Source organism: Fusarium tjaetaba, assembly GCF_013396195.1.
Source record: "Fusarium tjaetaba strain NRRL 66243 chromosome Unknown NRRL66243_c0000325, whole genome shotgun sequence".
NCBI lineage: Eukaryota > Fungi > Ascomycota > Sordariomycetes > Hypocreales > Nectriaceae > Fusarium > Fusarium tjaetaba.
Genome location: NW_023501521.1, coordinates 1 through 22,800, shown reverse-complemented (window position 1 = coordinate 22,800; position 22,800 = coordinate 1). Strand labels below are relative to the sequence as shown.

Here is a 22,800-nt window from a genome sequence, read left to right as displayed (position 1 = left end):
AAAAAACCACCCTCCCCCCCCCCCCCCCCGCATCGGCAATCCACGAAGCGTCTCGCCCATCAAAGAAGAAACCGCCCTTGACCATTATCTATACATCCCTGACACGGTCCGCCCGGGAGCAAGAAAATATCAGATTTTGATATAGGGTGTCAAAATAAACTCAGCAAAGATTATCTATCCTACGCTTATGCTAAGTTACCTAAGTCATTCAGTCATTCAGTCATTCAGAACCAAGGTCCTGAGTTTTCTTTCCACCCCGAGACGGTTCAATTTTCTAGTCAGCGATTTGATGTTAGTGGGGCCGACCCGCACTGCCCTGATGCTCCCAGATGGCACAGACTGCCAGACTGACGCCCCCACGCTTATTGCTTTCGTTTAGGATACAGCACCGAGCGAGCCTGGAGTCAAGCATTGATGCAATAAATATTACTTGTCGCCAGCAGCGCAAGCTTCAACGTCATGGGCCTTCCTGTCGATCCTATGTCCATTTCTTCTGGAAACTCTGCTCTGCGAGGATGCTTTGATTGGTCGTGTTCCTCTTAAGCTTCGTCGCGAGGCTAATCTTGACCACACCAGGACAGCAGGCAGTCTCGAAGAACCACTGTGATGTACATGAATAGGTGGTTTTAACAACGGAGCATCAGTCCACGGATCAGCAAATGCCGTGATGCGGCTCGGCTAGCTTGCCAACCTAGCGAGCACCTAAAACGGATCCCAAAGATTGATCTCTAACTGTTCAATCTGCTTCAACTCGCCATAAGTATAACTTCTGCATCTGATTCCCTCCCAAGTACCTCTGCACCAGCAAGTTATTCTCCTGTCAAGTGGCCGTCGGTGAGCTAAAGATCAGGCCTTGCGAGGTCTTCAACACGCTTCAAGTCACAGTAGACCCATTCTCGACGCATTTACACAGCAATGCCAGAACCTTTGTACGTCCAGCCAGTCAAGTTTCTATGGCCTGCTCCCCTCCAAGGCAGCCCAAAAATGCACCATACGGATTGTGCGGGAATATCGGGCTGGTCTCCGCGCCCCATTCCTCACATCCTGCATGTGCACCATGCAGTTTGTAGTGATCCCTGTCTTGCTTCAGATGGGAAGAGTGATAGAGAACATGGACATTTGAACCCCAAAAGATATTTATATATCAGGCGAGCCAGGCGTCTCACCACGAGTCTGCAGCATCGCCCCCAGCATCTGTTGATCCGGCCAAATTTGGGTTTGTCTTCGCTTAACAGGGGCGTCGGTTTACCACTCGTTATACTCAAGCACGTGTCTGGCTACTGCTATGTACTCATAGTTACCAGACATGAACTTTAGTCATTTGCGAGTCTTGAACTAGGCGTCTTGTGGTTTTAGTCCTCATGACAAGTTGAACACTCAGCGGAGATCTGGGTCCAGTCTGGGCCAGTTCTCTTTCAAAGCAACGTCAACGACGTATCAGGTCCGTATGTACCTGGATTGTATTACGACGGAAGCCATACCAGTTGGCCACATCCTGACTTCAGCCTTGACTGGCAAAAGAAAGCATATCTGCGAATTCAAGATTGACTTGTTTGCGCCCCAGCTCGACAGAAAAAATCATTTGCGGCTTTACGATGACATATATTGCCACTACCGCGTCCACAGCAGATTCATCAGTTGGATAACACAACGAAGTGCCCTTGGCTTGGCGCGCAACGAAACTAGCAGCGAGCGCTAGGTCCGAGGCATCACAGACCGCCGAAGCTATGCTCCGATGGCGACGTTCTTTGGTGCCGGAGAGATGGTTCCGGACGGAGCCTTATCTTGAAGCTTGGAGGTCAACATGATTGACATTGGCTGGCAAAGCCTCGAGAAGGCGACAGATTATTCAGTCAATTGCAGTTCAGGATTCCTACTGCTCTTGTTTACACACTGACGCTTGACCATCTCGAGAGAGAACTTCTCTCGGCGGTTTTACCGGTATTAACATAGCTATTACCGTTTTTTCGCCAACATAATTCTCCGTGTCGCACGCACTGTTCGGTTGGCATGTGCTATTTTCCGGGCAGCATGCATAACTGCGGTATGTACATACAGTACTGTGGCTACCCCAGCATGTAACGTGTCAAGTCTCCCTGGTCACTTCGATGCTTCATCAGATTTGTCCGTGGGCACTTTCTAGGGTGTCCCCCCCCGCTACCTCAACACCACCACATCCGCTCTTGTCCCTTGTCACCGGGGATAAGCCAGCAAGAGGCCAAGAGCTACGGTGCACGGCCGCTTCGCGAGTCCCTCCACCGTCAGCGTAGGCTTCTATCCGTATTTCGCGAGTGGCTCGCAAGATATCCTGTTGTGTGCATCATCACGGAGAATCTGTGCCTCTTGGCCACTCTATGCAATGGACGAGTGAGTGCATGCAGCATTTGCATGGTTTGCTTTGCTTTGCTTTGTGATGTATGCAAAAATCCCTCCTCTTTTATTTCGCTGTTCTTCTATGTACAATTTCAATTATGACAGGTCCAATACCAGGTGTCTGTCTATTCAACTTCCAGCCCAGCCTGCTTCATAAGCCCGTAGAATACACCTTGCTTCTTGAACAGCTCGGCCGGACTATCAAACTCGACCACCTCACCCTTGTCGAGCACCACCACACGATCGCTGTCCAGGATGGTGTTGAGACGATGGGCAACGGTAATAATGGTGCGGTTAGCGAATAAGGGTGATCGGAGGGTGCTCTGCAGCATAGCGTCGGTCTCAACATCGACTGCAGCCGTTGCCTCGTCCAATACCAGGATATTGGACGGGGTGAGCATTGCGCGAGCGAGCGAGACGAGTTGCCTCTGACCCTGTGAGAGATTGGAGCCTGTAAGGCAACATGTTAGCAGTTGAACAAACAAACAGACATGCATGCATGCATGTGAAAGTCGGTTGTGATGTGAATAAGCCTGATATCTCAGGGTCCAGGTTGTTGGTGCTGCTCCTCCTGAAAGGGCAGACCACGGGACTTCGCCCTCATGCGAGGCGAGCAACTAAGCACATCTGATGTCTTTGAAATGGCTGCAGAAAAGAGACTGCTCATTATCGTCGGCAAGGGCCAGATGTTTAGCCATACCACATCAGATGAAGCCATGGATGCTGAACCAGATGCTCGGGTGACCGGTGAGGGAAATCGTAGACCGGTCAAGAAATGCCGACAGAAAGCGCATTGCCGTGCGTGAACTCACCTCCTTCGTTAATCTTGGCCTCCAACCCACCATCCATGCTCGAAACGTGGTCCTTCAATCGTGCGTGCTCTATAGGGAAATACGTCAGCAAATGTTACACAACGTGCTGACAAAACATTCGCTTGTCTAAGCAGTGCATGGGTGTAGTAGGGTTGCAATGTCGGCGTTTACTTACCCAACACACTCCAAAGCTCAGTGTCATCATGGACATGGCCAGGATCGAGGTTATCCCGAACAGTGCCTTCAAAGAGCGCTGCATCTTGAGGAATAATGGCTAGTCTTCGGCGCAGATCGAGCAACCCGATGGAAGACGTATCAATATTATCAATACCAATATGACCCGTTACCGGTTCTATGAGTCGGAACAAGGCGAGAGTCAGAGATGACTTGCCTGCACCTGTGCGGCCCACGACACCGATCTTCTCATGCGACTTGATGTCAAGGCTGATATTCTTGAGCACCAAGTCCAGACCCTCACGGTAACGGGTGCTGTAGTTGACGAAATCAACCTCACCCTTAGCAGGCCACGAGACAGGGGGTCTGTTCTTGGCGATGATCTCGGGTGCCTCACTTGGTAGGGCTGCATATTCGAGGACACGCTCTACTGACACAATGTTGGTCTCAACTTCAACAGTCTGCCGAACGATCCAGTTGAGCGAAGTCGTGATCTGCAGAGCATATGACATGGCGAGGCCGACAATACCGGATTGGATGGGCTTGTCGCCTGTGACGGCGATGATGGCAAAGCCAGCGGCAGCCAGAATGACCACAGCACCAATGAACTCGAGGCGAACGGCCAACCAGCGATTGGCGCTGATCGAAGGGAAGTAAGCACGGAGATTAGCATCCACACGCCATTCGTTCTCGAGCTCGAATCGCTGCTGCTGTCGGAATGCCCGAATGGTTGAAATGCCGCCCAGGGACTCCTGGAAATGTGCATAGATGGGGCTACGGCTCACACTGTCGAGTCGCTTGAGCTCTCGAGATGTTCGGAGGTAATATCTCTGGATGTAGTAGTAAGTCAGGGCTAGAGGGATGATCAATGCGACAAATGGTGGTGTGGCGAATGAGATAACGACCAATGTGAAGCCTGACTTGGCCGCGTTCACAAATAGCATATTGAAAGTTCTGGCCAAAACCTCATCAACACGATAGATATCACTGTCAAATGGATTAGTATCGACCTTTGAACTTCCCTAAGTATATACTAACCTCGAGAAACGGTTCAGGATACGACCAGCAGGCGTTGTATCAAAGAAAGACATGGGAGAGCGGAAGATAGCGTTGGCCATGCGCTCATGAAGCTTCCTTGATGCCTGTTGCTACGTCAGTATTTATACTCAACGTGATCATGAAAAATCACCAACCTCAATGGAACAGAAGATCCAGAGCACAAGGGTCTGAACGACAGTGAGAGCGGACGCTCCGATACCAAAAGCGAAGTAGATTCCGAGATACTTGCCAACATTAGCGTTCGACTGCTTTTCTTGGTTTTCTCTGGACCACTTCTCAAGCCAGAAATTACCACCGATTCCGGCAGTCTGTGCAGCAATAAGCATGAGGAGATATAGAGCAACGGCATAAAGGTTGTTCATCTTGGCGTATTCACCGTAGACAGACCATTTGACCTTGCCTTGCTCTAAGTGCTCCTTGGTTTGCTTGGTCTTGGACGAACCACCGATTTCCTCGTCTGTCAGCTTGCCTCGTGGCCCTCTGAAGCTTGCAGTGCTGGCGCGGCGCAGTGTTGCCATGCTGCTCGAGCGAGGCTTGGCTCCAGCACTGGTCTTGATGGGAGCCATCTCGGGGACCTGTTCCTGTGCCTCCTCAAGCTCTTCCTTGGCCTGGCTGGAGTCTGTCTCGATGATTGTAGCAGCCTTGCTGCTTGAAGCACTGGAACTAGGTTCACTGCTGGCATTGCCAGACTCGTGTCCGGCCGTCTTGAGAAGTTCGGCAACAAGACCCTTCTGAGCAACCAATTCCTTGTATGTTCCACGTTCAATGATCTGGCCATCCTTGAGGAGAGACACGTAGCTGGCCTGACGAAGGACAGCTATGGCGTTGGTCGCAAGAATGCGAGTCTTTGAAGCCAGCAAGCCACGAGTTCCAAGTACATTGTCGATAATGTGACGGCCAACATGGGAGTCAACAGCAGAAAGAACGTCATCGAGTAGGTAGATATCCGCACGAGCATAGACAGCACGAGCTAGTGATACACGTGCTTTTTGACCACCACTCAGGGAGATACCACGTTCGCCAACAACAGTTTCGTCTCCATCTGGAAGCTGTGCAAAATCGTCCAAAAGAGCACACGCCTGGACAGTCTTCTCGTAAAACTCAGCATCATATTTATAACCAAAGATGATGTTCTCCTTGACTGTGGCATTGAGGATCCAGGTCTGCTGCGATGCGTAGGCAACAGTTCCTCGTACTTCGACATTGCCCTTAACCTTCCACATATCACCGAGAATGCTTTGAAGGAAAGACGACTTGCCAGCACCAACACGGCCAACGACACATGAGAGCTCTCCCTTGTAAGCGGTGTAATCAATATCAACCAGAGCGGGCTTGTTCTCGTGACGACTCCAAGAGAATGTACCATCACGGATAATTATACTCTCTTCACCGAGTTGCTCAGGGGCAGGCTTAATGGTGATAGCGTCGGGCTGAAGCTCTTCAGCAGTAAGGAAGCTGGTGAGACGTCCAATGGCGACAGAGGCTTCGACAATGGAGGTAATGACCATTGGAAGAATGGCAAGAGGGAAGGTCAACAGGTTAAACAGGGCCAATGCAGGGAAGACGATATCACTGGTGAGGGGCTTATCCTGGGTCAGAACAAAGACGGTGAATGTCGAACACGAGACGAAGAAAGGCGCAGTAGTCCAAGTGAAGTTGGCAAAGGCCTGGGTGGCACCAATCTTTCGCAAGTTCTTCAGTTCCTTTTCGTTTCGGACGAAATTGAGTTTGTTCATAAAGGCAGAGCCCCAAGCATACAGCTTGATGCTCTTCATATTGTTGATGATCTCATTGATCAAACGACTTCTGGCGTCCTTGTTCTTCATCTGCTCCTTTTGCATGTTTTTCATAATGCGAGCGACAAATCCTTGAATTGGCATCATAATGATCATGACCGCAACGCCCGCCATCATAGACCAGCCTAGCAAATTATAGAGGGAAACCATGCAGATGATAATCTGGAATGGCGCAGACCAAATTTGCTGAGCGAACTGGGTAAGATCCTGTAGACGTTGGCCATCAACCGCCATGTAGTTGACAATGTCACCGGTGCTCTTTGAAGCTCTGCCCTCGCTTGACAGGCGCAGGGACTTGCGGTAGATGGCTGAAGACAGACCACCCTTGATACGCATTCCCGTCACAAAGGCAAGCTGGAAGTACTGATGAACCATGGTGGTTTGCAGGACCGCACACGCGAACATGGCCAAAGCGATGGCAGCGCCCTTGATAATAGGCTGAGGAGTATTGTCTTCCTCGTAGGACTTCACAAAAGAGATGAGAAGCCGAAGGAGCTGGGGCTGAATATACTGGGCGACATCATTTGCAACCTTGAAGATCGCAGCAACACAGTAAGGACCGCCATATGCCTTGAACAAAACTCTCCACAGCGAAGGGCTCTTATGGTGTTCCAACTCATATTGCCAAGCTTGGTCAAAGCGAGAGCCAGTGTTCTTGGTCTGATCATCCTTGGCCAGAGCCCAGAGGTCCTCTTCGGTCAAATACACTTTGTAGCCATATTGCATCATTGGTGTCATCCAGGAGAAGGCGAGCTGAGAAAATGCGTTGGCATATTCAACGGGACATTCCTCCTCCTCCTCGATGGCTTCATATCCACTTGGGCGAGAAGTTCGGGGCCACAGCCACTCCACAAGGAACTCTACAAGAGACAGTGCAACTCCGACGCAGTAAATAATGAAGTAAGGTAGGTTGGAGTCGTAGATTTGCTGCGAGATAAGAGATCGGAGCTTGACGCCGAAGGATATGAGGAGGAAGAGCCAGTAGAACAGGGCGACGCCGCTGGGATATCGAATGCGCGAGTGCTCGACCCATTGAATAGCGAAAACGACAAATAGTGACAGAATGGTCAAGAAGGTTGTCAAGACTCGGAAATCGCCATACCAGATATGGGGCATATAGACGATTTGAACGACAAGCTGAGCAATGACGTCGACGATGATGACGGCGAGGAGGGACTGAGGCAACAAGTCAGCTCAATTGAACAGAATATTAGTAGAAAAGGGCGCAGAAGAGTTTACCTGCTTGATGTAGAAGTGCGCATTCTTGGTCTGTCCCTCTTGTTTCTGCTTCTTGGCGAGCAGCCACCAGACAGCGAGCGATCCAAAGAGAAGACCAAAGACAGACACAGCAGAGATCCAGACGTCGATAAAACAAGGTGTGAAATCATAGCGATGAGGACTAAGGGGCCCCCATCCTTCCGAATTCCCACACAGAGGTTGCTTGAAGGGGCCGGTAGTGAGATAGTTGGCACCAAGCTCTCGCAGCGGGCGGAAGCCGGTAAACGAGCCCGTCTCGAAGAGAACCTGTTGCTCATTGTAGAGAGCCATTGTTGCAGTGGTCGCTTCTCAAGGATTCCGAGGTGTCGAAAAGGTTTCGCGCAACAGTCACTTCATGCTAGAGGGACGAGTCGGATGTTTTCGTAGGCGACAGAGGCGATGGCGCGTCCTTGGTGACGATGATGGTGACGGGATAAGATTTTGGAACCTTAGCTCAGGAAGCTCAATGTTTAGTAGTTAGTACGTCAGAGCGAGTGCCGTGAACCGGAGCAAGGATCGGAAACAGTTCGGGAGACAAGACAGACAAAGACAGAGGCAGTCTCAGAACGGACAAAACAAGTCCAAACCCGAATCCGGTCACCTCAGGCGAGAGAGAGTTGAGAGAAGAGGTTCAAAAGAGAAAAAGGTTCCTCAACTTTCTGGGCGACTTCCGACAGGCAGAATCTCGTCAAAGAGAGGCCCTTGTCGTGGTTGGTAAGCTGGTCCCCAGAAATTTTGCTGCAAACCCAGCATACGCGAACACCCAAACATGCACTAACAATGCGATCCTGGCCTCAGGGGCCAAGAAAACACCGAACCTTGGTATAAGGTGTCAAAATAAACTAAGCAAAAAGTGCCCTAAGCTTAGGCTAAATTTACCTAAATATTTTTATAATTTAGGGTCCAGGTCCTGAGTTTTCTTTCCTCCCCTAGCCTGGGCACTAGACCAGGCTCAAGCTGCTCAGTGGGGTTGCTTACTGATGTGCAAATGGAGATAGTCTACGGACTTTGGGTCAGATCACTCACTTAGGTTCTCAGCCAATGTCGTCTTACCCTGGAGCATAGAGTTTGAGTCTCATTTTGGTGTAGGTCGCTCGTGTGACTGACTCATTGCTATAACTAATGCTTTCTATGTATCATCTTAATAGATTATAAGCACGTCAATTGCTTGTACAACTCGTAGTCCTCAATGTGTTCCCTCTAATTAACGTGACTGCCAATACGTCTTGACAAGCAATCTCAATCAGCACGAGAAGTGACTTCGGTTTTCAACCACTCAATAACCGTCTTGGAAAGCCACTCCTGCGCTGGGAGTTGATCAACAGTATGGCTTGCGCCAGGAATCAGCCCCGATAACCGACTGACGGCCGGGTTCAACGCCTTAAACTTTTTGTTGCTCGCAGCCTGGTCGATGCGCTCTGGGACGAACTCGTCCTCAGCAGAATGGAGAACCAGCACTGGCTTATTGAAACGAGACCAATTCCTTTCAACGACATCATCGGGCAGGTCTGATGAAAAGTAGTCATCGTCGCCGCTGTTTATCAGTTAGTTCATATCATCCTGATAGCTGGACACCGTTGAACGCACCCTTTGCTCGCCAGGGACTGGAACCGATACGCCGAAATGGGAGCTCCCAGAACAGCAGGAATCATGTCAAAAGGCATACAATCACCGCCTTTACCCTCAGAAATCATCTTTGCGGCGAGTTCAAGACTCGACTGAGGGTCCGGGAAGATCAAATCCAGCGTCTCACGATCCGATACCGGACCTTGCATAACGAAGCCATCGACAGGTTCGTTGTTGTGCTTGGCATAGTTGGCATACTCGATGCAGTCCTGCAATTGGTCAGAATAACTGTAAATCGTGGCGGGAAGGGAATATTTTACCTGGCAGCCCGTTGAGGAACCGAATAGGACGATCTTTTCCTTGCCAATTCCTCGTAGATACTTGACCAAAGCAGAAATGTCTTCAACGTCGTTGGAGAGGCTCGAAGTGCCAAATCCCGAGAAAGAGCTCCTCATGCGGAACTCGATGACGGAGAAGCCCAACTCCTTTGCTTCCTCTAGACGCTGGGCTAGAAGCCGGGTATAAGGAATAGTGTGAGGTCCATCTGTAAGCCCACCGATGAAGACAATGGCATTGGGAGCTGAAGTGAGACCAATTTCATAGGCGGCCGAGCTTCGACACTTGGACTCGAAGGGATGGACAGTGACTTGGAAAGGGCCTGAAGGGGACATTTTGGCAGCTGTTGCAGAGAATTACTGTGATGATATTTGTCCCTCAGTAGAAATAGAGGGGAGCTTTACTGGAGGACTGATGAGGTATATATAAGCTTATTTCCTTGCGTCTCGCCGGGATCATTTCATTGTGCACTTACTGGGAGATCACTAAGAAGGCTTAGTTCGAAAATAGAATCTACTATGATTTGGTATTTAGTATAAATTTCCTGATGGTTGTTGCAGGCATCAAGTTCTTTAGAAGTTGATAGTGGGTGGGCGTACTCCACAGTGTGACAATTGTATCATGAGAGGGGCACAGGGCATAATAGACTCAGCAGTGCCTAAAGAAGTGATTGAAGTTACAGAAGCGCAAGAATCTGTAAATCAACAAGCTATCATATACGTTACTGGCATTCGGTAGATAGTGATTGAGATGTCAAGAGATATAAGGTTTCTCTATAATTCTGGCGACTTCTTTCACTGTGTCAGAACGACATCCTTACACAGCCTCATTTAGCGAAACCACTCTTTACTGGCAACGGGACCCCTCCATACTCCAATTTTGTCCTTCTGGCAAAACCACCAAACCAGGATCTCTTCATCGCTTTACATTTCCAGTGTAAGCTACAAGTTATCCGTTCAGCTCAACCAAACCTGTATGCTGCATCCTACTGCCCTTACGTACTCGCGTTCGTGTTCGTTAAATTCTTGGCTCGTCTGTGGGGAATATGCATGAATAGACAAGCAGAAGCTCTTTGCTTCATCAACCATGGAATCAACAGCCAGTAGTAAGGAGAGGACCGAGTTCTTCCAAAGAGTAAGTGATGATTCTCAAGCCCCAAAGAAAATACTGACTCAAATTAGCTAAAACCATGTTGCGTGAGGATAAGCCAGTTGGCGATACGTGAGGCCGACGTACCGGCTTCTTCTCGAGAGCTTGGTGAGCAGACAGGCCGACTTTTGGAGCTTCTCAATGAACAAATCAGCCGAAACCCGCTAGCACTGGATGAGAAGTTATCTGAATATGTCTTCTTCCCTCTTCATCACATCTTTCGCCAGATGGATCAATATCCCATGCAATTGATCGAGAACTGCATCAAGACGCTTACGATTCTCATCGCGCACGGCTGGAAGACAAAGCTTTCTGCGGAGCTTGTGCGACAGATTCTGAGCCTTCTGACTTTCATTATCGATGGAACACCTGGCTCAACCCCAGCACGCCCCATCGCTGAGGAGACAGTGCTGGAAGCTTTCCGTGGGCTGACAGCGCTCTTCAACACAGCTGGTTTATCGGCCGCAGCTTCATCGGGACTCTCGGATGCAGAGTCAATACCGGCTCTCGGGCACGGCGTAACTATCATGTTGAATGGAGTGGTAGATGGTGCAACACCTCAGATTCAACAGGAAGCACTACGTGCCCTGCAAGCCGTGTACCATACTGTGAAAGAACCTGCTGCGTTGGCTAGTTTCCTGCCTGGCACCATTTCACTACTCGCCAAAGTCACATCTTCACCTAACCGGTACAAGAGCACTGTTCTCGCCAAATGTCTCGAGACAGTGAGCCTGGTACTGACAAGTGTATTGGCTGATCTACGGACGCGGTCTATCTCGACAAAACCCGAAACTGATCAAGAGGGGGCCGATGATAACAAAATCCTCTCTCCCGCTTGGCTCAAGGCAAGTACCATGCAAGTAAAGAAAGCCCTCTCAACGATTATGAAACTGCGTTCTCATGGATCTGCTGAGGTGAGGAATGCCCTCAACAAACTTTGCGTGACCATTCTGGATGAATGCCACAACACCTTGTCCAATTGTGCAAACATGCTTGTCGAGACAGCCATGATGCTAGGGGAGACTGAGAACAAGATGCCCTTGACACAGACTAGTTTACAAGACCTTGTCAACATCTATCCTGAACTCGGTGAAATTGTCAAAACGACAACATATAACTGGATGTCTAGTCTTTCACGGTTGATGCAATCAGCGGATGAAGATGTCAAGCGAGACGCAATACGAAATGTCTTGAAGGGCCTTGAGTTCATCAAAGACCTGCAGATACAATCATCGACGTTGGACGAATCCATGTCGATTATGCTCCGAGATAGTGTTATATCTCTAATGCAAGCATCAAGAACCTCGGAAACTAACGAGAACATGGACGTCCGACTGATAGACAGTGGGGAAGCATCGGCAGAGCCAAAGGATGTTCAATACCAGCCCGTCTTGCTACGCTCCGAATCGCAAAAGAATATCCGTCAGGAGATGGCATCACTCATTGCCTTTCTCGGGTCATCGTCTCAGCAAGCAAGATTTGCTGGTACTATGTTGGAGCAAGTCCAGGACTCTGATAACTCAGCTAGCCAACTCGCTACTTTTTGGCTTTGCTTTGAACTTATCAAGGCGAGCCATAGATCCTCTGCTGAAGAAGAGATGTTCTTGAACTTGTCATCAATAACCGACCCCTCTCAGGATATCGACACTATATTCAATGAGCTTTACACCACATCGGTGCAGATTCTCGACCGGCACACAGATGCGGAACCTGTCGACTGGCGGCTAGAGGCTCTAGCTCTAGAAGCAACTGCCTACACAGCACAGCGAGCCGGAGAGTCATTTCGCCCTGAGCTGATTGATGTTTTGTTTCCCATCGCAACGTTCTTAGGCTCCAACAACCCCAATCTTCAAAAGCATGCTATTGTCACGTTGAATAGTATAGCAGCCTCATGCGGATATGCCAACGTCTCAGAACTTATCATCCAAAATGTGGACTACATGGTGAACTCGGTTTCGTTGAGGCTGAACAGCCTGGACATATCGCCTGCCTCGATCAACGTTTTGACCATGATGGTCCGACTTGCAGGCCCCCGACTGGTTCCCTACCTAGACGATGTTATAGACTCTATCTTCGGGGCTTTAGACAACTTTCACGGATATCCAGTATTTGTCGAGAATCTGTTTGTCGTTCTCAAGGAGGTTGTGAACCAGGGCGTTCGCTCTGATATGTTGTTGCTGGAACATCAGAGGAGTTCAAAGCCAGACCATCGAAAAGTACACAAGAAAGAACCCGGGCTCTCCGAACTCTTGGATACCCTGGAAAAGCGAAGGCAACGGGCAGCAACCGATGAGATGGAAACTGAAGAAGTGAAAGGTCACCCAAAGATCCCGTGGAAGGAAGAAAAGAAAGAGGATGATAGCAACGAGGCAGCTGATCCTCCACCAGAACCAGAAAAACCGCCAAACTCACCAACATACCAGCTTCTGCTAAGAGTGGCAAACCTCACGCAACATTACCTCACCTCCCCGACACCAACACTGCGAAGATCCTTGCTTGAGCTCCTGACAACAGCATCCACTGCTTTGGCTCCCGATGAAGATGCGTTTTTGCCCCTCGTTAACGCGATCTGGCCAGTAGTGATCGACAGGCTGCATGACCCAGAAGCTTATATCGTGGTCGAGGCATGCCGCGCGCTTGCTGGGCTCTGCGCTGCTGCGGGGGACTTCCTTAGCTCTCGGTTCAAGACTGACTGGGCTGAATGGCTTCGAGATTGGTGCCGAAAGGTTAAACAGCAAGCTTCCGCTTCACCGAGCTGGGTCAGACCCCATGGGGAAGCTGGCACTACGTGGGGGAAAGAAAGCGACGATAGCCGAGTGTTGATACCCCTGAGGCATGGTGATAGTCTAAGCGGCAAGCCTTTAACGCAAATAGTCGCACCATCTTCAGGTAGCTTAGGAAAATTTGCGTCACCAGCGAGAGTGTGGGAGGGTACGGTTGAGCTACTGACAGCTCTCGTATCTCATGTCCAGGTTGACGAAGAAATGTTTGATGACATTCTTGACTTGCTCTCGGACGTTTTGGAACGAAACGTTGTCGTGCGGGAGGCATTGGAGGCTGTCAACGGGGACGCTGTATGGCTTTCGAGGTATGAGAGAGGGAATATTGAATGGCTCCCAACACCGAAAATGGACGGAGTGGAGTTCACCCCCATGGCAATCTCGAGGTAATGCATTACGAAATAGACAGAACAAACCAACCAATATCGACTTCTCAATCATACCATTGTGGACATTGAAATGGCCAGAGCCGGCACAAGAACTCAGCTAGTGGTACGACTCGTTTCCTGGGGTTAGCATGGATACTAGGAGCGCCACCGGGCAAACCGTTCCTTGACGATGATGGAAGGCAGCAATTGTCATTTGAGGACAACAAATGTTATGTGATGGCTTCACGTGGAATTTCCACACGAGGGGAGCCTGTGATACTGAAGCTTACCCCTGCCAAACATTGCTATGGAGAAGTGGTGAGGTCTAGATTCTGCTGACGGTTCCGCAGTGGAAACATTGAGCATTTTCTCCGCATCTTATGTGTCAACACCTTCTTGAACAAGTTAGAATCGAGAGGCTAATAATTGGAGTCGTTAGTGCTATGGATCTCCCCGAGCGAACCAGGGAGACTGAGATTACCCTCAAACCTCGTTCGACTCTACCCCAGAAACAGGATCAAGATGCTGCGGAAACGATTTCGTAATGGAATCAACATGTTGAGTGTCTAGACTCGAGAGTCTGGAGAATCCCCAGATTATGACTCTGGATCTGGGGAGGCCTCGTGCCGACCATTGCATCGTATCCATTTTCCCCAGAAAGCCAAGAAGACATAACGTAACGAGACTCTTGAGCAAGTTGAGCCTCAATGCTAGCTTGTCTTGAATTGACATTTTTTTCATGAGGGGAAATTCCTGCGTGAGGAGATTTTTCAAGCCACGATCGATATGGCCGGCCCAATCAAGGAGATACCGATGGGATGAGAGTGAAAAATTCGATAAGGCCAGCTAAGAGATAGGGTTTTCCCTGGCTCGCGGTCAGCAGCTGAGAGCCAGCGGGAGGGGGGAAAGGAGTCTCCAAATTGCTAGTTGGTCCTAGGGCTGTTGGGACATGGGTACAGTTCCAGATTCATTGATACCACCGAAGCTGCGGGCCATTCAAGGCCAATCAGGGACATGTTAGCTGCAAGAGGAGGGTAGTCTGGAAGTCTTCTAGCTCGAGGACTAGTTCGAGCTTGCCACCCTCTTTGAACGAGACGTGACCGCGTGAGGGTGCCCTGGAGCATGTGGGGGAGAAGCAAAGCAAGCCAAGGCATCTCCAAGCTTTGCTTTGCTCTGGTCTCTGCTGCTGAAGACTCCAAGGCGCTTGGCGATCTATTGGCATCGCATCGCCAAGTTCTGCAGCACGCCGAACCAAGTCTTGTCTGCAGATCCCAAGGTCTGGGCAGCACTGGGCCGTACCCGAACATTTGGTTCACAATGACAGCATGTGTCTTGTAATACGACATAAGTCACCAGTTGATTACTACCACCAGGGGATTTCCGAAGAGGGACAAGGGCCATTGGTAATGATGTCGACCTTCCGAAAGAAGCTGAAAGTGCTTATGGGGGCCACTGAACAAGCGTTACGGACGTGGCGTTGAAATGGTCATTGACTCCGCGTTAGGAGCGCGGTTAATGGTAGTCAACTGCCCATGAAAGTCAACGGAAAACTGCCGAGAGGTTGACTCGTAATAGGGCGTCGGGCAAGGATACATACGATGCAACACGACCCAATGTGAGTTAATTCCAAAGGATTGCAGCATGACAAGGATCTGACACATCTTGGGTAGTATTGGTGAATAACCTTATCCTGAGGGAGGGAAACGTAAGAAACAACTCAAATTGATTGATTGCTGACCATGCTGACTCGTCTATCAGATACGCTATCTAGATTAACGTCAAACGACAGGCGAGTTAAGCGCCGTATCAACCGTTGTCATGTCTTTTACCAGCACGAGCCAAGCAGAACCGGCCCGGTCAAGGTCGACATGATTCTCGGCTACGGAGCCCTCTCGCGCTCGCCGAGAGAAAGACGAGCAGAACCAAGACGGGAACGAGATAAGGGGGGGAAGGCCACTACTGCAGTGTGACCTTTAGGCTGCCTGCTGTGCTCCAAGCTCCCAAGGTGGACATGAAAATCCTGTACCCACCATGATACTGTAGCTTGGAGTTGAAGAGCCAATGGCTTCATGAGCCTAACGATTAGCCTCTAAGATAAACTCTTTGGGGCAAAACAAGAACGGCTAGACTGCCCGTTCTGCACACCATTTCCTCCAAGTTGAACCAACACGCTAACATTAAGACTAACGTTAGACTACCCCCCCCCTTGACCCATCCTTGCCATCTCCAACTCCAACTCGCATCTGGCAAACCCCAGCGCCACCAAATCTAGAACGGTATGGAGATCAGTTCCATAGTCTCGGTATATTGTGCAACATCGTCGATCAAAATGAGTACAAATACTGAGGCCCTCTCCCTCATTCCGGGGATAGAAGAACCAAGAGCATCACTCTCAACACTCACTCCTCATTCTCTCACTCTCACTCTCTCATACACTTCTCTCTCCTCCCTCCACCACCTCCACCACCACAGCTAGTAGCCATGGCTTCTACTCCTCCCACCGATTACGGCAAGGAGGCCGTTCTCGATGTCTCTGAGACACGAGATGTCGAGACTGGCGAGGTCAAGAACGGTGGTCTCAAGCAAGATCTCAAGAACCGACACATGCAGATGATTGCCATCGGTATGGCCTCCCTCCTCCACTACTCCTCAACCTCATAACTAACATGTCTAGGTGGCGCTATCGGTGCTGGTCTCTTCGTCGGTTCAGGTGGTGCCCTCCAGAAGGGTGGCCCTGCTGCTCTCCTCATCGGCTATCTCATCATCGGTATCATGCTTCTCTGCACATGCTTGGCCCTGGCTGAGATGGCTGTCCTCTACCCCGTCAACGGTGCCTTCTTCACATACATCGTTCGCTTCGTCGATCCTTCATGGGGTTTCGCCATGGGCTGGCAATACGCTCTCGCTTGGTTGACTGTCCTGCCTTTCGAACTTATCGCCGCTTCCATCACCATCAGATTCTGGAGAGAAGATATCAACATGGCTGTCTGGGTCTCTGTCTTCCTTGTTGTCCTCATGGGCATTCAGATCTTCGGTGTTCGAGGCTACGGTGAAGTTGAGTTTGTTCTCTCCATCATCAAGATCTGCGCCTGTGTTGGTTTCATCATCCTCGGTATTGTCATCAACTGCGGTGGCGTAGGCGACCAGGGCTACATCGGTGTCAGGTACTGGCGCGATCCTGGTGCTTTCACCAGCTTCAAAGGTTTCTGTGCTGTCTTTGTCGTCGCTGCTTTCTCCTTCGGTGGTACTGAGATGGTCGGTCTGGCTGCTGCTGAGTCTGCCAACCCCCGCAAGTCTATCCCCATGGCTAGCAAGCAGGTCTTCTGGCGAATTGCCATCTTCTACATTCTTAACCTATTCATCGTCGGTCTCATTCTTCCCGCCAACGACCCTCGCCTGATGGGCGCCAGCGGTGCCAACACTAAGGCCTCTCCCTTCGTTCTTGCTATCCAGGATGCCGGTATCAAGGTCCTCCCTAGCATCATGAACGCTGTCATCACTGTTGCCGTTCTCTCTGTTGCCAACTCCTGCACTTTCGGTTCTACCCGAACCATCCAGGCTATGGCTGAGCGCAACATGGCTCCTAACTTCTTCAAGTACATTGACTCCAAGGGCCGCCCTCTCTACTGTGTTATCCTCCAGATCGCCTTTGGTCTCCTTGCCTACATTGGCGCTGCTCCTCAGGGTATGGAGATCTTCGGCTGGCTCCTGGCCCTCACCGGTCTTGGCTTCCTCTTCGTCTGGGGCTCTATCTGCCTCGCTCACATCCGCATGCGTGCCGGTATGAAGGCTCAGGGCGTCAACCTCGGCCTCATTCCCTACAAGACCCCCTTCGGCGTTGCTGGATCTTACCTTGGCCTCAGTCTTAACATCCTCGCCCTTATCGCCTCTTTCTACACTGCTCTCTACCCTGCCTCCGGCGCCTCTCCCACCGCTGAGGCTTTCTTCAGCTCTTACCTCGCCTTCTTCTCTGTTGCTCTTCTCTACCTTGGCTACAAGGTCTGCACACGCAAGTGGCAGATGTTTGTCCGTCCCGCTGAGATGGATCTGGCCAGCGGCGCTGTCTGGCTCGAGGAGGAGGAGCCCAAGGAACCCTTCGTTTGGGCTGACGCCCCCAAGAGGGTTCTCCGAAGCTTTTTCTAAGCATGTACGAAGTATGGAGTTGATATGATTACGGATACCCACACTACTGGATGAGTGAAAGAATTGTACATATATATGATCATGTAATATTTTGAGTTTTATACCAACAAGAAAAGCAAGGCGGTTAGCCTTCTTGAGCATTATCTGCACATATACAATACGCATGCAATATCTTGAAACACTTGAGCACATTTACAGTGACACATATGAGGGCCAAAGTGATCTACATTCTTACTTGCGAGGTGATTCAACAAAACTCTTTGGTTTCTGCAAGGGTCGTTTTAAGTAAAGCATTGGCATATGTTTACTCCTCGATCATACATAGAAGGCAAGACTTGTTCTCCAAACCAGAGGCCAATTGTGTTCTAGATGGTCAGAGCAATAAGTACGACAACATTAACTCTTGGTCAAAATTGTTCCCACTCAGCACTATCAACAAGATGACTAGGTCCTCTGCCATATCTTCTTGTTCCGACACATTTCGCCTCGCCGTTACACTGACTGTACCAGTCTCTTAACACTACCCCATACCATTTTGTTAGCATGTCGGCGTTTCGTAGATTTACTCCTAAAGTTTGCCCAAGTTAGTGCCTCTGCAAATTGATAATCAAGTTCAGTAAGCTCGAACTTACAAATTCCGAAGTAAAACTCAGCCCCAAGAATGTCATACATAAACATCAAGCTTGTCCGTCATTGTTGTTAGTTGAGACCACGATGCTGATGTCCCGCGGAAGGTTCTCCTTCAAGATCAGCGCATCGGCTGCGTCGAGGATCGAGCAGAGCTTAGAACGAAGAAGTCGTTCCTGCGATGCTGACCCACGCTCGAGTCTGCCGATAGCTTCGGCCACATTGGTCATAATTTCGTTGCGATACGACAGGTCGTCGTTGATGTTGAGCCGCTTCTGATGACGGTCTTTGGCTCGGGCCAGATCAAGGTCGAGGGAAGACATGACAGCAATATCCATTTTGGAGGCCATGTCAAGAAAAGCGCCGTACATAGAGTGTGTTCGAGGAACGACATAAGCAATAGTGTCGAAGAGACGCTGAAGAGCGCCAACAATAATGTTCTTGGTACCATCAGCTTCCTGGTTGAGGAGACATTGATTCCAAGGAGGTCCAAAAACTTGCTGGAACGACTGACAACCGGGCTTCTCCAGAAGAGTCGTTCGAAGTTCCATCAAACTGGGGGCTGCTTCCTGCACATAGCTCTGCAGAGAGTGTTGAATGTCACGGGCCTTGTCTGACAGTTCAACCAGCTTCTTTACAGCGGCAGTAGATTCTAGTTCATTGACCTGTTGAGCCAGTTGGATATAGTCGATTTCATCGGAGACCAGAGATGCAAGAGTTGCACCGGTCTTGCCCATGAACTTGTAAACTGATAGGTCTGTGTCTGCATCCTTAATAATAGGCAACCAGGATTCCGCGACTTGGCTGCACTAGTACCATAGTCGGTTCTTCGCCTCCTCTGGAAGCACACGGATGATGGGCTCCGAGAGCCATGCCTTTACCTCTCGGATGAGAGCCGGGTCATTCTGTTTGAACTTCCGGTTTCCTAGTTTCTCTAGGATTTCTTTGCCCTCGCTTAATGCCTGTCGGCGGTGGATGATTTGCGGCGCGTCGACAGTTCCCTTCTTCAGACAAGGGGCACCCGGTGCTGACTTGATCCAACCATTGAATCTCGCCATAGTAAGAAGCATCAGAGGTGTGATAGTATCTCCGGGGATATTGGTTGTCACTGCAAACTTTCCGCGGGCAATCTTTCCAACAGTCGGAAACTTTGAGTCTTCGTCGGACTTCTTAACGAAGAAGTGAGATTCGCCAGTCTGAGGCCATATATCGATAGCAATACCAAGGTAAGCCCACACAGCACTCTCAGAGACAGCGCTTACGATGTGTTTGGTGTTGCCATTAGAGTTGACGACGACGTGCTTCAGGTTCAGAACGGCAGCAATAGCCACGGCGATCGTCGCTGGGAGCATGTAAAAGTTACCGCTCTTGGTGGTTCGGTTGGTATTGGAAAATTCTTTCAGGGGACTTGGGATCTGCTCCTAAGAAACATCAGTCCGTTGTCCCTTGTAAGGACTATATATGTCGACTTACCTGGCTCTCCCAGATAGCATAGTCAGTTGCCTCGACGACTTTGGTGTCCTCGATAGTCTTTAGGCAAGCCTTGAAGCACTCCATGTGATGATCGGGATCGCGTCCGGAGAGTCGAAAAACTTCACGAGTCACTTGCTCGTGAATTCGCTGCGCTGTCCGCGCGCTGAGGGGCGGATGCGCCGCGGCAGGCATATCTAGATCGTGGAGGGCGGAACAGATGAAGGAAGATATGAAAGGAAACAGGTAGAAAATATCTCCGATGATGATCTAAGGTGACCAAGAGTATTGTGAGGTAAGAAGAGATAGTCGAAGAAGATGGAGGGTGTTGAGGATGGAGGGATGTTATGAAAAGGCGAAGTGATGCCAGGTCTAGAGATGATGGATGGATATCAGGCGCGCAGGAAGAATGATGAAATTGTCAGCTAACTCAAGATGCCAAGAACTTCTCTTTATGAGATAGAAAGCAAGTTCTGAGCAAGGATGTGCTGATATTTCCTCTTCTTCTGTGGTGAAGTGATATGCAAGAGGGGAAGAAAGTGTTGGACGAGGGAGTGTGAAATTAGGAGAAAGGTGAGCCTAGTAAAAGAGGTTAAGGACGGAGTTGACCGCTGTGTCAGAGCTAGAGCCAGAGCCAGAGGCAAAACTAGAACACTACCAATTGTTCACGGTCAGTGGCAGAACTCTTGACCAGACCACGAAAATGATCTGAACAGTTGACACTGGCAATTGTTTTCACGGAACATCATTTGAACATGAGCAATATATCTCACTAAATGGCAAGTTGTCACTCAGAATTAGCACTAGTTGTCACCATAATCAACGCTTCTATGCTTCGTCTTCCTAACACTTGCTAGATAGTCTATCAACACTTCATCACATCTTAGGGCCCACAGTCAAATATCCTTCAACAACAGCAGTAATCAACCGATTGGCAATAGCCTGAGGAGGAGGCAATCGCAAATCTCCCTCCTTGTACCCCTCGGGCGCAGGCTCCCCAAGGCTGCTCGTTCCATTCTTAAGAGCCTGGCGGGCTTCGTCCATGGAGAACCACTTCGCCACCTCCAGCTCCTTGTCGTTCAGAGATATCTTCTCGCCATCACCAGGTAGGGCCTGAGCAATAGCTCCAATCATCAAGCTGGAAGGATAAGGCCACGGCTGACTCGAGTGAATTACCACGCGCCCAACACGAACACCGCTCTCCTCCCAAACCTCTCGCCGAACCGACTCCTCGATAGACTCACCAGGCTCAAGGAAACCAGCAAGCGTGCTGTACCAGTGAGGAGGCCAACGCTTCTGGCGGCCGAGAAGAATCTTTGTTCCGTCTGCGGAAACAACAGCGGCAATCATCGTGGGATCCGTTCTAGGGAAACAGATGTTTGAGACACCGTGACGGGTGGGACAGTCACCTCGGGGTTCACTGGTAGCTCCGCCTTTCTTATCGGCGGGAGGGCAGACGCGCTTGTAACCAGCGTGAACTGAAAGGTTGGGCAGTCCGCAGCCGGCGCAGAAGGGACTTCGTGTATTCCAGTCAATGATTGATCTAGCTTGGGCGTAGAGAGCGGCTGCTAATGTTAGCTGAAAATCGAACCGGCTTCAGTGAAAACTTACCAGCCTCAGGTGACTGATTCATTGCTCGAGGGTTCTTGTCCAAAGACAGTCCTTTCTTCTCCTGTTCCTCCAAGAACTGAGTCGCTTTCTCAGCATGGGTTCCCTTGGGAGTGATGTCAATGGCGAAATAGGGGTGGCCCTGAATATCCCCATGGTCGGAAGAAGGGATTGAATCCTTCTCGTTACCCTCCTCTAGCATACCAATGAAAACAACCAGGGGTCTGGTCTCAGCAGAGTTGAAGCTCTGGATAGCTTCATCCTCTGTGAGAGCGAAATGGTCTGGTCCGATCAGAGGCTCGACATCCTTAAAAGTCAGATAAGCCGGAGTCTTCTTGTCAACAACCAGAGGGTTCAGATCATGGACTGCCAGATATCTAGCTGTAGGGCTATTGAAGGCATGTCGGAGAAAGCCAGTATCGGCACGCAGAAAAGAGTATCTGTTGATACGGCCACCAGCGTAGTAGTTGACAACTTCTTTTCCAAAACGGCGAGTCAACATTGAGTCGTCGTTTTGAAGAGCTGCGATCTCGGGCAGCCCTGGACCTGAAGTGGTTGTTGACATTGAGAGTTGTTTGTTTAAGGGTGTTGGGATTTGTATTTGTAATGCTCTTGATATGAGGTTGGAGATAGTGGGGGTCAGCAATAGTCGACACTTGATACTGGAATAAGGGCCTAGGTTTCTTTTGCTGGAGTTATGATAACAATACGAATCAACTGATATCTAGTGTTGATGTTGAGATTTGGTTTTATCAGGCACAAAGAGGAGACTTTCTATGATCAACGTGAGGCAACGAGTGAGCAGTATCTACTAATCGGCTTCAAGTCCGAGGTCTCCGTTCTGTTTTCCTGTTCATTCTGGGGCTAGCGGTGAGGAAGTCGCGGGCGAATTGCACAATATTGCGGCGAATGCGGCCATGTGCCCAGCGGGATGGAGTTTTGATGAGTCAGGGCTCTTCATGATTGGTCTTTAGTGAGAGGATCTCTTTGAGATTCATTGGGTCCATGGATATCATATTTTCTGGTGTTTCGTGACTGGTCATGATCTCATTTGTACTTTATCAGATAGACGAAGCAACATCTGCGATCCGCAATCTTGCATTCAGAACAGCCCCTGACTATACCAAACCACTTCAATTGGTTATATTTCCATGGCGTTTTCATACTTCAACTGGCATTGGCCCTTCACGAATCCGAACTTGATCTACAGCTTAACTTTGTCGCTGTCCCGAAGTCGGACCCCGGAAGTATCCTAGCATAAGCCAAGCCAAGCCCAAGCCCA

General features: G+C 49.8%; 6 protein-coding genes across 6 annotated transcripts; 2 read left to right on the top strand and 4 right to left on the bottom strand.

Moving 5' to 3' along the window:
- Window positions 1-2,498: 2,498 nt before the first annotated feature.
- On the bottom strand, window positions 2,499-7,762 carry FTJAE_12212 (metal resistance YCF1; the record flags this gene model as incomplete). The annotated part of the gene is made up of 6 exons (XM_037345235.1): window positions 2,499-2,824; window positions 3,186-3,254; window positions 3,361-4,346; window positions 4,398-4,501; window positions 4,553-7,390; window positions 7,454-7,762. 6 exons carry the CDS (start codon window positions 7,760-7,762, stop codon window positions 2,499-2,501), a joined length of 4,632 nt encoding a protein of 1,543 aa, XP_037200751.1.
- A 948-nt stretch (window positions 7,763-8,710) lies between these two features.
- FTJAE_12211 (UPF0613 protein) lies at window positions 8,711-9,708 on the bottom strand (the record flags this gene model as incomplete). The annotated part of the gene is made up of 3 exons (XM_037345234.1): window positions 8,711-9,005; window positions 9,059-9,306; window positions 9,358-9,708. The coding sequence occupies 3 exons, from the start codon at window positions 9,706-9,708 to the stop codon at window positions 8,711-8,713; spliced, it is 894 nt and encodes a 297-aa protein (XP_037200750.1).
- A 751-nt stretch (window positions 9,709-10,459) lies between these two features.
- FTJAE_12210 (uncharacterized protein) lies at window positions 10,460-13,692 on the top strand (the record flags this gene model as incomplete). The annotated part of the gene is made up of 2 exons (XM_037345233.1): window positions 10,460-10,507; window positions 10,555-13,692. 2 exons carry the CDS (start codon window positions 10,460-10,462, stop codon window positions 13,690-13,692), a joined length of 3,186 nt encoding a protein of 1,061 aa, XP_037200749.1.
- A 2,459-nt stretch (window positions 13,693-16,151) lies between these two features.
- On the top strand, window positions 16,152-17,813 carry FTJAE_12209 (GAP1-general amino acid permease; the record flags this gene model as incomplete). Its single annotated transcript, XM_037345231.1, has 2 exons — window positions 16,152-16,293; window positions 16,345-17,813. 2 exons carry the CDS (start codon window positions 16,152-16,154, stop codon window positions 17,811-17,813), a joined length of 1,611 nt encoding a protein of 536 aa, XP_037200748.1.
- Window positions 17,814-18,490: 677 nt separating this feature from the next.
- Window positions 18,491-20,105, bottom strand: FTJAE_12208 (uncharacterized protein; the record flags this gene model as incomplete). Its single annotated transcript, XM_037345230.1, has 3 exons — window positions 18,491-19,249; window positions 19,322-19,861; window positions 19,914-20,105. 3 exons carry the CDS (start codon window positions 20,103-20,105, stop codon window positions 18,491-18,493), a joined length of 1,491 nt encoding a protein of 496 aa, XP_037200747.1.
- A 681-nt stretch (window positions 20,106-20,786) lies between these two features.
- On the bottom strand, window positions 20,787-22,083 carry FTJAE_12207 (NPY1-NADH pyrophosphatase I of the Nudix family of hydrolase has a peroxisomal targetin; the record flags this gene model as incomplete). The annotated part of the gene is made up of 2 exons (XM_037345229.1): window positions 20,787-21,475; window positions 21,522-22,083. The coding sequence occupies 2 exons, from the start codon at window positions 22,081-22,083 to the stop codon at window positions 20,787-20,789; spliced, it is 1,251 nt and encodes a 416-aa protein (XP_037200746.1).
- Window positions 22,084-22,800: the final 717 nt, after the last annotated feature.